This window comes from Rhagoletis pomonella, unplaced genomic scaffold (assembly GCF_013731165.1).
Source record: "Rhagoletis pomonella isolate Grant_MI unplaced genomic scaffold, Rhpom_1.0 Rhpom_scaffold_00005, whole genome shotgun sequence".
NCBI lineage: Eukaryota > Metazoa > Arthropoda > Insecta > Diptera > Tephritidae > Rhagoletis > Rhagoletis pomonella.
In genome coordinates, this window is record NW_023458559.1 from 25,175,252 (window position 1) to 25,189,444 (window position 14,193).

The window sequence follows — 14,193 nt, forward strand, 5'->3', positions numbered from 1 at the left end:
TACCGTAAACTGAGCTTGACGACAACACCTGGTGGATTCACTGATCTAAATTGTTTTCTATTACAATTTTTGTTACCAGTTAAAAAATGTGTGGTCCTCGAATCCAAGATGTTGAGATGCGTATAAACGTTCTGTAGAACCCAGGTTCAATCTAAATTCACGGTCTATGCAAGATATAATTGAAAAACTTTTCTAACAGCATGAAATAGCTTTTCTTGAAAACCATTTCGCCTTGGCAGGCAGCGAAAACTTAAAAGTCCCACCATTTCTGAGACAACATTAAGACGAATTTGAGAAGAAGCTTCACCAAACACTTGGCAAAAATGTGAGGGGCAAATTTTAATTGATGTCGCAATTTTCTTCTCACAATGGATTTTTCTATAATTGCGCTTTAGCTTTTAAATTAAGTTGTCATATTTCCAAATTATCAAGTTGCACAGTAACAAATCAATATATCCGCACAAACACAAATTAAACAATTAAATATATAGCCTTGTTAATATTCTACACAGTAAACCAACCAATACTGTCGTTAATCACAACATTAATTGCATTACTCAGAAATAAAAGATAAATAAATAAAAAGTTTTATAAAAAAGCGCCAAAGCAATCTTAATATTTAGGTAACTTATAATAAAACACATACATATGAAATTGCATTAAAATAAGAAGTCTAGAACATTAAAGATGATTGTAACAAAATGACTGCCGTTTTCAGTACGTGTGTTCCTGCCATTGCCACTGCCGTTTCCACCGTCCTCCGTCGTTGATATTAGGTTGCTCTCTCCCGTTGCGTTGAGTGACTGATATTGCGTCGATGTAGAAGAAAAACGTTGCCGCCGACGCATTTGCTGTTGACGACGTTGAATACGCGGTGTACTCTGCCGAAAACGGGATGTAGGGATAAAATCTACTTCTTCAGCCGCTGCAAGTGGCCAGTCACGGCCAGTTTCACCAGTTGCCCCTGCCGTAGAAACAGTCGCGACAGAGGTATCCAACGCAGTCAAAAAACCAGTCGAGACAGAATATGTTTCAGAAGATACCGGGCGAATAGTTACCGCAGATACTGCACTTTCATCAAGTGCCGGCTCTTGGTGATCATTCGATAGCGAGTATGTTAGATAGTTATGATCGATATCACTGCTGGCTTCGACACCATCACCGTCAACTTTATAGAGATCGATGGATGAATTACAACGCCTTGCAGTAAATACTTGCTTTCGCGGACTGTGGTATAAGCGTGATGAGGGCATTGGCGGCTCGGTTACAATTTCCACATCCAAGTCTACATAGCAATAACGCACGGAATCGGTCGAATGGTAGTGACTGGGCAGATTTGAACATCGTTTTTGGTCCATATGTTGGCGCTGATGGTTCTGTGATTGTGAGTTTGGATGCAAATATGGAGGCGAGTTTATGTTTTTTATATGTGGGCGAACGTGATGAATGCGGTGTAGATCATAGCGTGTCGGCACTGGTTTTGTCGCTGAATTTTTATAATGTGAATATTTAGTGTTAGACAAATTGCTTAGATGTTGGCGACTACTTGCTAACAATGTAAAATTAGTGTTCTTGTTTTCTGTGTTACTGTTGTTATTCATAACATTCTCTAGATAATTATTTCCACTATTACTGTTATCAATAGAAGGCTTGGTAGTATTAGAATTTGAGTTTATTTGTAGAGTAGAAGTAGTAGAAGTAGTTATAAAAGAAGTTGTAGTGAAAGCATAGGCTTTAGTTATATCATTAGAATCATATATATAATTATTATTAGTAGAATTACATGAGGCGACATAGCTACCGATATTGGTTGTTGCATTCGCATCCAAATACAACCGGCGACCACAGCCATTGTGTGCTGCCGCGGTCGTTGCTGTAGGCTCTAATAGTCGTCGATCTACTGCCTGTGATCTAGGATAAATATTTGTAGATTCAACTTGCAGATGGTGCTGTTGTTGCTGCAATTTGTAATCATACGTATGGCAGGTATCATCTGTGTCCATATGTTCAGCTTGCGTTTGCTGCCGAGTATCATTCCTCTGTTGTTGTTGCGGTCGTTTCTTATAATACAAATAAAGCGGATTGCCATTACGTGCGCAACCGCTGCCCACTAACAAACTATTCTCGTCATCAGCTCCATCGGCTAAGCCGTCACGATATGCGCGCATATCACGGGTGCTGCCGCCACCTAGATAGCCATGTGATTGTAAGTGTTGTTGCTGCTGCTGCATCTGTACCGCAGCCAGACAACAATTGCTGCATGTGTTGGGCAAATTCAGTGCTAACTCACTATCCCTAGGGCCCAAAAACCATTCGGAGCGAGTGCGCATGCGTGCGGTTTGGCGTTCATGGACCTTTCGTTTGTGATTTATTTTATTTTAATTGCACCGAATGGAACAAGTTTTATTTTTTAAAGTGCAATTGGCATATATTTTAAACATGTAAAAATTGGTTCGATATCGAAGTGTGGTATTGGTTTCGTGAAGTATATTTATTTTAATTTTTTGTTGCAATTGGTGAAAATTGTTGGTGTTTGAGAAGATTGTTGGTTGGTGGGCGATATACATAGAGTAGATACAATTAAAATTGTTTTATTTATATTCGGGAAGGGAATCAATGATGTGAGACAGTTTTCCATTTGCAAGCCGCAGATTTTCCAAATAGCAGAGTTGTCGCAGATGTTGTACAAATAAAGGATTTTCGGGAGAAAAAAGGTGGAATTGGCAGAAAAATTACGAGCTTAGTTTTTTATACTGGTATTGTTTTTTCTATTGTCTTATGATTAATTTATGTTTTTTATTTGCAGCAAAAAAAGCGATTTTACACATAGCAACAAATTCTTGTATGTATGAAATTTTATGTGAAATAAAAGTTGTATGTAATGAGTATAACGGACAAAATTAAAAAAGTACATAGCGCAATTTGACCTAATCCTTTTTTGCCAATAATTCTGGGTGTGTTAGCGAAATAGGAAATGCTGTACCTTGATGTGTGTTAGCCATGTAGTAGTGCTGTGCATATGTTATGTAGAAATACGTGTGAAAGTAGCATTTTTATTTTGAAACTTGCACGAGACTCAGCCTCATTTCCATAAGTGCGCATAGTATGTATTATGAGAAAGCTTCAACATAATTATATTAAAGCCGCCTACAAGAGATATTAAAGTGCTATACAAAAAATGCACATAAGGGGGAAAACCAACTAAGAACTCTTAATTGGTTGGTGATATTAAATTTAATAACTTAAATTTTATTGACTATTGCCTCGAAAAAAAAAATTTTAAAAATGTATGTTTTCATGCCTATTTATGAGTTAAATACAAGTATACATATAAGGGCATCGAAAAAAATAAAAAATAAAATGTATATGTTTTCATGCCTATTTATGAGTATTCATATTCATAGTCGAAATAAAGTCGATTCTAAAGTTAGTTTCAGCTTTTTTGATAGATATTCCCGTCAAAATTATGTCAAAAGTCTACAACAAACTTTAGTGTTATCTTTAGGTTGACTATGAATAGCCCCATTAACTTTTATAACCGGATTTCGCATTTAACCCTGTACACGGTACACAGAGAAAATGATACAGGTAAAACGCAAGTTTTTAAAAGAAATTGTAAAATAAAATTTTTTGATATAGTTTTACTTCATACAAAAAACAGTATTTGTATTTACGACTTTAAAACGAAACATTCGCAAAACAAAAACGATCGTTATAATAAATTCACTTTTTTTCACTGAGGGAAACAAACGAAATTAGAGAAATAACGCCAAAAATGCGTATTTTCAAAACTGAAATGAAACATTTTTGAATATTGTCCCAACGAGTTGTAGTGCGACACAATTTACAACAAGTAAAATAAAACTATACACTTTTAAAATAAAAACGTTAATTTACTTTTAGTGAATTATTTATGAAAAATATTTAAAACTAAAATGTTTTGCATCAGAATTTAAAAAGCTACCTAGCTATAATGAAAAACATATGTTTGCATCATTTGTGGAAAAAATTGTGTTCAGATACTTCAATCTTCAGAAAAGGCGATGAAGTATATACAAGCAATACCGCCATTCCAACCACCTAACTACATAGAAGGGACAAGGGTAATACGGTGGACTTTGACCGAAAAAGCTTTGGTAAGAATAATTAACAAAAACTATTTCTTATGACTTATTAAATAATAATTTAAAACTTTCTTGTTTTCAATTACAGGATTTGACCAGCGTGAAGCAAAGTTAGCAGGCCCAACTTGGAAGCAAGGTAAGTAATATGAATTACATATTTATGTATGTATGTATATAGGATATGTAAAACACCTGTATACAGTTTATTAAATTTTGTAATTTTGTAAGATATATAAATATATTTTTAACAATGTATGTATACCAAATGACTTATTGTGATTTAATGAAAATAAAATTTTAGTATCATATTTGAAAACGCATATTTTTAAAATTAAGAAAAAAGATTTTAGGATCGTTTTTAAAAACGATTAGAAAGTGTGCGTACGTTCCATACAAATTTGAAAACGAAAATTTCTCTGTGTACTATACAAAAGCGAAAAATCCTAGAAGCAGAACTCTTGCTTTGAATGCAGTCGGCAGGAATAAATACACTTTAAGCTAGTGATAATGTTGAATTGATTGCCTAAATACGAGTAATGTAACAAATATTTCTTTTTAATTAACATTTGCCAAAATACATTGAAGCTTTACTGCAGAGAATTGCTCTAATTTTGTTTGAATTTAATCAATTCTGAGGCACTTCCGAGTTAAAAAAAAACTAACTAAATGTGGTTCACTTCAAATCTGTACGCACTCAGCGATTCCTGATGTTGGTGTTGAGAGTGCTCGTAAATGCAGTTCGCTAGACCATTATGTGGTTTTAATTTAGTGCATCTAGCCTTCCGTTGTATTGTTTTATACGCGATAGAATTAACTACTCATTAAATAAATTGGAACAAATTTACAGAAAATTCGACGGGGTCGGGAGCATAAATTAATAAAATATTAAGGATGCAATGTGCTACAATTTTTTGGTCATAAAACATTATAAAGATAAATTATGGTGGAATTGAAGAAAAATATATCTAATTAATAAAAAGAAACATGTCACATAACGTAAGAAAAGATGTAGTTACAAAAGTACACTGAGAAAAGAGTTTAGTTAAATCAATTAAATATGTTTCTGTGAACATATGATTTGGTTACAGTTAGATTATTTGGATATGGTTACCAGATGACGTGTTGAGAGAAATATATTTAGCTGACTTTAAAAAACATTGCTTAGTGCAAAAAAAAACATCGGCTTTTCAGTTGGAGATCGTTTGAGAAAATCAAAACCCTTATCAAAAAAGTTTATTCACATCACGTGAGTCGAGGCCAGTCCAAAATTTCTTTGAACTATGAAATATCGAAACTGACTAGATTTACCATATTTAATGTAGTAAAATGCACCAGTTTTATTTATAGCGGTAATATGCTGGGAAAAGTGCTCGTGGAAGATATGTTTGCAGGGTATTAGGCTTCCTTGAACTTTTGAGTAGGTGTGATGAGTATTAGTTATTCACAGGTAACTAATTCAACAATGTAAATACAGTAGCCAATTTTCCCAATTCCCGAAATTGCTCTTATATCTGACCGATCAGAAAATACTTGCCTATCATTTTAAGCAAAAAAAGGAGAAATGTAATGGATGTGAATACACTGATTTACTAATATTTTTTTAGGTCAAATTTACTGCTCAGTCTCCCACGAAACCGCGGAATCCTCGTGTATCCAAAATAGAGCAACAATTCGTATTGGCGTGTTTTTTCTGCCTACTCGAAGCAGTCCAGACTTTCCCAACCAGAAAGGGAAAGTGCAAAAATAAAATGACCTGATTTGTGTTTATATGTATGTCTGCTGTATAAATACATATCGTTACCTTAATATAGAATGACCCTAACTCATTTTCTTTTAAAATTAAGCTCTGCATAAAAGCCGGTAGATTACTCACTGAATACTTAATAGAGGTATTTTTCTCTGTTCCCAGGATTGACTTTAAAATTAATGTTTATGATGTCAATAAATTGCCCACACTTTAATTTAAATGTGAAAAAGTTTCGATCGGCCACACTATTATTCAGCAAAACCGACTTTAGAGGTAATTTTAGTTAATTATCCTTGTCTACTTTCCAACTCCATAAAAAGGTTGCCATTTAAACCCACAGTACCAAAAACGAAAACGTTAACAATACGAAAGACAACTTACGATAAACATGCTAGACAGAGAGAAACATAAGAGCAATATTCAATATTTTCATGAATATAACAACATCGAAGTGAGTTTTATAAGGCTAGATGGTGCTACTTTTGTAGATTAAAAATGCTAAAAACAAACTTAGACTAGAGGGTGGTCAAATAAAAAGTATATTAAAATAAAATAAAAGAATTCATCATTGCAATGCAATTTTTGCTTTATATTTCTAAATCTACTGACATCATTCAGTCAAGTCGATACACAGATATATGGAAATCCAATTAAAATGTTACCAAAAAGTATACAAACATTTGTAGTTACAAGTTTAAAAGTACAATAAATGTATTTACAAAATTAAAACTAAAGAATATTTGAAAACAATTTTGAAAAAAAATGGATTAAAATAAAAAGTGTTTACAAATCGAGCACTTATAACCAAAAGTATAATACAAGCAATACCAAATATTCGAAATTTTATAAAACTACAATAAAACCTATGGTATCGTCCCGAATTAAAAACTTTTAGATTTTAGTTTCAGTTTCCACCATATCAATTTAAGATTATAAATCAAAAAGTTTGAATAAAATTAATTTATTATTTGTTTGTTTTTATTATGATTATTTGTACTTTCCTGTTGTTCATTGAAATTTTTCAATTTCATTGTACATCAAGCTATATTTTGTTAACAATTTTCGGTAAATAAATATAGCATGTTGAATAGGAATAGAGTAGTTAAGGTCATACTTTTTCCAATTTTGCTGTGACAAATTGTAATCAACCAAGCAATAACATTCGCAAAATTAAATGAAATGTGTGTTTTATAATCCTAGCAAATTTTTCAAGCAATTGTGCACAAGTAAATAAATAAGTTTACAATTCTCAAAAACAAAATTGTGTAGGTATGCGGTTAGCTTATGATTTGCATACATAAATAGATTATTAAATGTCTTTCAGATGATTCAGATATGTATGTACTAATACAACGATTAAAAGGTTATACTGATTATCAAATAATTATAATTGTGGTTAAAAAAATTAGTCGAACAGAAAACTTAAAGATATAAGAGTACTTCTGTATTAATAATTTATTACGCAAAAATGCATAAGACACCCACTGTGTAACAAATTTCAAATCGGGATTTAATCTAGAAGCTCATTCGACTTGATTTGTGTTTAGTTTAAAAAAACTTAAATGTTCATTTAGTTTAGACTTGCTCGAGTTGGCAGTGGATATTTAATGCATACTTGACACATTTTGAAATAGTATATTCAAGAAATTTTCCCTTATTGTCTATATGTATTTAGTTAATTGCTGCAAAACGTAGGTATATTTAAATGAGGTGAAGATGAGAACATGTCAGCTGAGTATAAACCTATGTGTATATATGTATGTATATACATTATGGTGGTCTTTAAATGTAGAAAGCAAATTTTTACATCAGATTTCCTAAGCCTCAACCCCTACGTCGATGCTACTATAGTCGAAGATGTCACATACAAATTTTGGTCCGGATTGAAGGCGGTTAAGGCGTGTCACATAGGAGTTAAAGTTCAGATTACCCTATGAAGACTTAACCGACTCCAATCGGAACTAAAATTTATATGTGATATCCTCGACTTTAGTAGTCTCGATTTGGGCATTAAATGAAAAAAAAAATAATAATAATTTTTTAAATCCTTATACGCAGTGTTGCCGTTGCAACACTAAAGGGGCCATTTGACTCTTTTTAAGCGCTAATACACTTTGACACGACTTTTAGAAAATTTAGATTTTTTGACCCCTTTCCAAAATTATGTGCGACTTTTGTCCCTTCTCAGAGATTTTGTTAGGAATTGTTAACAGAGCCATGCTACTAAAAAATATTTCCTACTGTACGTACGAAAAAATTAATCACTTAAAACTTGTTAAGGAAATGCAACTCAATTTCTGTGTATGTTTGCAAATCTGTTCTGTGCAAACCTTGTCCCGCTATTTTCTTTTTAAATTCAACAGCAGAACGTTCTAGCAGCGAAATACTTTGTAATACATGTAAATTTATTTATGGCTTTGGTTCTCAGATTTATTCTTTTACTAGTAAAGGAAAGCAAAAATAATATGGTTACCCTTTTTTCCTCAATGAGCCCTTTTTTGCGACTTTCTGAAAATTCTCAACGATAACACTGCTTATACGGTGTTTGCATGAGGCGATTTTACAGACATTTTTAGGGGCGATTAGTTGAATCAAAAGTTGGCTATACCCCAACTTTATTGGAAGCGATTAGTTGAAAGGCCGTTAACACCAGGCGATTGTTGTTTCCAACTAAAAGTTGCCTGTAAAATCGCCTCATGCGGGCACCGTATTAGAGGCATCTGGTCTTTGACCCCTTTAGGACACGCCTTAAACGACTCCAATCGGGACAAAAATTTATATGTGATATATTCGACTATGGTAGTATCGATTTTGGGTATTAGATGAAAAAAATATGTATTTTATTTTTTGAGTCTATAGAGGATTCTGTACTTTGCCCCCTGTGCGAGACGCCTTAACCGTCTCCAATCGGGACCCAAATTTATATGTGCTATCTGCGACAGTGGTATTACCGATTGAGAGGGTGAGACCTAAAAAAAATCCTTCTTTTGATTTTTTAGGGACAACCCTAATGTACATATAAACATAAGTATATACGAACAATGCAAGGATTGGAAATGTTACTTATGCAAGCTAAACGTAACCGCGTGAGTGTATAAATTAATCATTTCTATGTGGCGAAACCTAGCATTTAGCATTTGTGATAAACTATTGTTATATGCATTAACATACATATGTAGGTGGCGCACAAAAATATATCCTCCAAAAATGGCGACTTCATATTACACCAATTGTAGGTGTGCGGGTATGTATGCATATCTATACATTATTTAATTAATTTGAAATGCCTGTCAGTATCAACTAACCTAGCTGGAAATTAATTTAGCCAATTGAAATATTAATTTGTTGTAAGTAAGGGTATACTTGTGTGTAAAGCAGAAACGTGAAAAGGGAAAATTAAAATTAAAATTAAAAAAAATACGTATTTTAATACAAATGTATGTGGGTTTACAACAAAAATCAAAATAAGAAATAATAAATACATAACTCTAAAATTGAGAAAAAAATTTATTTGTTCGTATCTATACCGAAATCCGTGAAGCAAGCATGAATTCATCCCTCACCTGTGGCAAATAGGAAAGGCTCTTTGTACTCTCTGCATAGCGATTTACAGCGCGCAATTCTTCCATAGTCATGCCACTACCATTTCCCACGCCGCCAGCCCCACCTCCGCCAGAAGCTGAGGAGCACGAAGATGAATGACGTATACCGCGATTGCAGCGGCTGCAAGTGCGCGTTGTTGTCGTTTTACCGCCGCCACTGGTGATGCTGCTTTGCATTTTGCTGTTGTTTTTCGATTTAGTCCTGCTATCGGATCCCTCGCTATTCAAGGGTTTCTGTGATGCGCGTTCGCCAGCATCCAGACTTTTTGAGCCGGCACGCAGGCGACGTTGGTGTTGCATTCGTGTTTGGGTTAGTATTTTCTTTCTATTCTGACGATAACGGCGCCTTACTACAGTCACTTCATCATCTCCTTCATCATCATTCGAGTCAACTATATCGATATTCTCAACACCAATAGTATAAGTGGTATTCATAGCGGCATTACCCTGTGTTAAGGCGCGATTATTGCCTGTAGATGCCGCTGCAGTTCTATAATTGCTTGGAGCAGTCGTACGTGGAAAGTTATTTTTCGAATTATTTTCCAAAACGTCTTCGTTACTTATTTCGAGTTTAGCTGCGAAGTCTTCTTCGTAGTCATCGGTATCAGCGTCAGCATCTTCGTCGGCAAAATTCTCTTCATCGGCGTCAGCATCATTGTCGGTGTCACGTTGCAAATCCTGAGCATTTCGCTTTGGTATCGGAGAAGATGTCAACGCGAATAGACTTGGGCCTTCCAAGGAGACAGATAGTCGTGCACATGATTCAATAAAAGAGTGTTCTGGTGTTACGCCAAGTGACAGCACGCTGTTGTCTAAAGCTGAGCTTGAGCTGGTTAGCAAGGCAGGCGTAGAGCGGGATTCTTCCTGAGCAACTGTTTAGTTTTAGACGATTTTTATTTATATGTATTCACAATTGACAGGCAGTGCCAATGTACATAAACACGACATACAGGAAGAAGATGAGTCAGAGTGAAAGAAAAGAGAGATTTACTCATTTTTGAGTGGTTGGTTAAATTATTCTTTACAACATTTCATTATAACTATGATTAAAAACTTTTTCGACTTTAGATATGAAAATAAATAAGAAAGCAATCTGCATCACTAAGCAGTTTGAAGCTTAGTATTATATTAAGATTAAAAGCAGATTAAAGGAAATAAAACCCGATTACAAATGTGAAATGTGAAAGTGAAACGAAGGTGTGTGTGATGATTCTGATGTCAATCGAATAAGCTAGATTAGTGACTAAATACGTTTACATTAAACTAATTGGACAACAAAAAGAAATAAAACAAAACATACAATGAAATAGTAAAATGGTTACTGGAACAATTTAATAGTGACAGAGTTTAACGAGACAAAAGAAGTTGATGAAAAAACGTTAGTCACTGTTATGTCTTCTGTTAAGTAGCGACTACTTATTGAAAACTTGTTGTTATTTGGTTATTAGTTGCCAATTACACTGATTTTAGAAGCAAATGATTTAGATATATATCACAAATTGGTTAAATAAACAACCCATATACAATTTAGACATGATTATACTTACGCAAACCCCACCGCTCGCATTGGCATTGCAACCATGTCTTCTCTGCCTCCAGAGAGTGTTGAACTGTAAAGCGAAGAAATTAAACAAATCAAATTAATATCGGTTTTACAAATGATACAATTTTTCTGTAACATATTATTTCATAACAATGACACCGTTTCCTCGTAAAGCCGTCCTTCTCACCACGCTTTGCTACATACATATGTATATGGCAAGCTAGTGTCGAACTTAACGTATTTATATATAGATATGTCGATTTGAGTAAATCGAACAGTTAAACGGAAGAAGATTATAGGCAAATTTATTTTTGACATACTGGCCCAATGTTCTGGGAAGAAAATAGGAAACTACATGGAGGTATTTCCAACGTTAACTCGCGTTACATTCGAAGCAAAATTTAAAGACAAAAAGTCTGGCATTTGCACGTTTTATATATGTAGATTAACCCATTTACTTTTTAAATACATGCTATTAATATTCATTTGTACTTACGTGCATATTTTTGTTGAGCCAATTTACCACGTGGTGGAGGGGGATACTGAAAGCTACAAATCCATTCATCCTGTACCTTAAGAATACGCCCAGTAACTCTCGCGTAATATTCATAATTGTCACGTCCAAATAGATCATGGGTGGCAAATTTATCGATTATTTGCTTCATAATTTTTGTGGCCACCTAGAAAAAAAAAAACCAAACAGATGAATTAATCAAAAAGCTAAAATACCTGAGCCCGCATCACGGCATTCGGGTTCGAATGAAACTCGTCTCGAATGGTATGAAATTAAATGACAACCGTTTCTTTTCAATACAACATAAATTGAAAAGGCAGAGTAGCTATCGAGTGTCTCAATCTAAAATGGTACCGAAAACTGATTTTGAGATCACGGCATTCGATAGCGAGTGCGCCATGTCAATTTAAATTGTATTGGGGAGAAAACAGCTGCTATTTTATTAGATTCGTTTCGAAACGAGTAATCATTTGTTCACGAATGCCACGATTCTGTCCCTGAATTAAATGTGGCATGTAGGTACTAGGGATGTTAATCACGGGGTCCCGGGATCTCGGCCTTTTTTAAGACTCGAAAATCCCGGGATTTTTCGCCAAGAATTTCCGGATTTTCAGGATTTACAATGGTGGCAATAATGTAGACCAGATTTTTCTATATTTATTTTGTTTATTTATATATAAACTTGACAACATCCTCGAATATAGTCCTTCTAACCCTTTTGTTATTTTTGGGCATTTTCAATACCTATTCGTCCTTGTGAGCCCAAAAAATTTTAATTTTCTTAAATCCGACAGAATTTTCCCTTTCACTTTGTACCCATTTTTATTCTACATTGCACTGAGTTTTTAACCGACTTCCAAAAAAAGGAGGAGGTTATTAGTTCGTCGGAATATTTTTTTTTTATGTATGTTACCGTATAACTTTGGACCACGTCAACCGATTTCGATAATTCTTTTGGCATCGGAAATAATTTTTGGATTTTATTATTTCTTTGAAATTACAAACTTCTAATTAAAACAAATTCTAAAACTAAAAAGCAGTTTTACTATATTTGGCCCATGGGGTCGTGAGTATATTGATTGCTTGGTGTATTTTGAAATTTTTTGGTTGAACCTGTTTCGAACTTTTCACTCAGAATTTTTAGAAAAGTTCAAAGTACGCAATTTTATAGCCCATTAAATTACAGGGTGATAAAAAGCAAGTTTCAAGTGCTTAAAAATAATATAATTATATTTTTTTTGCTGGTGTTGTCACGCATTTTCTTCCATACAAAGTATGTATGTTCGATAATTTGTTTATATGGAAGAAAATGCCCAGCATCGTAAAAAAATACCAAAAATCAACGGTAACTGATTGTAACTGCTTGAAACTTGCATTATATCCTACAATAATTTAATGGGCTATAAAACTACGTACCTAAAAATTTTCTAAAATGCTGAGTAAAAAGTTTGAAATTTTAGTTTATTTTTTTTTTGTATTTTAAAAACTATTGTGCATTGTTAATTGCGCATTTATGTGGTTAATTATATGTAAAATGAGTCTTTTATAAAAAAAAAATATGAAAAAAACAAAAGAAAATAGACTAAACAGGTTGAAATAAGGCGTTTCTTTTATTTCTGCCACTAGTATTATGAACTTCTTTCAACCACACAATATATTTGTTGGCTAAAGTTTTTTTTGCATCGAGCATTTTTCGACATACCTTAAGTTACTTTATCAGACACGTACACGCGAAAGTATTGTTAAATGCGTAATAATTTAATTACTATCTCTTGCTTTGTTACTAATGAAATATTTTTAAATTTAAATAAAAAAGCAAAAAAAACATTAACATCCCTAGTAGGTACATAGTGTAGGATTTATTAAATTTATCGGGATTGTGGTTTATGCCGGAAACAGATTGGACACCAATAAAAATTTATTATGTCTAGATTTATTATGACTAGATTAAGTTAATTTAATTTTTTTAACATCGCTAGCTTAGAAAACTTGTCATGTCCTGTTTTTTTTTCAAATTTTGCAGAAGGGTCGAGAAACTTCCTAACTTAATTTGCTTCAAATATTTTACAAAACCATAATACGTGTATGGACATTTTTGCGTATACAAAGCAAAATATATTCTTTAGAAATTGTCGGATTACCTGTGCTTTCTTTGAATCGGGCAAAATTTCTTTTCTCTGAATAGAAACAGATAGAAATAAAATAAATAATTCCGACTTTTTAAAAACGATGACTTTTTTTTATCATAATAAAAGTGGGGCTTACAACTTTTTACTCTACACTAGCGATATCCCTTATTGGCTAAAACAGCAGTACATTGGCGTGGCATCGAACTGACACACGTCTTTAAGAATATTTTCCCATAAATTCAGCAAATTTTCTGGCTTAACTTTTAAAAAGCCTTTTCAACATCGCCCTAGAGGGTTTTGATGGAGTTCAAATCCGGGCAATTTGATTGTCGGAAAAAAAAAATGTTTGCCATTTTGCTCCTATGCTAAAGTGAAAGAAAATAATGACCAGGGAACGGATTTTACGGAAATTGCTTTTTTTTCTGCTAAAGAGATAGAGCATATTCGATTAAGAATGTTTAAGAATTAGGTTTCCCTGATTTCATTTTGTCGAAGACATGGATGATGATGAATAATTAGCTAACCTTTATCTTA

At 33.5% G+C, this 14,193-nt stretch overlaps 1 protein-coding gene across 1 annotated transcript; it reads right to left on the reverse strand.

The window, feature by feature from the left end:
* Positions 1 to 6: 6 nt before the first annotated feature.
* Positions 7 to 11,693, reverse strand: LOC118738791 (uncharacterized protein DDB_G0283357-like; the record flags this gene model as incomplete). The annotated part of the gene is made up of 4 exons (XM_036469770.1): positions 7 to 2,354; positions 9,435 to 10,345; positions 11,021 to 11,083; positions 11,513 to 11,693. Coding segments are annotated over 4 exons (2,850 nt in total), but the record flags the coding sequence as incomplete, so codon positions are not given.
* Positions 11,694 to 14,193: the final 2,500 nt, after the last annotated feature.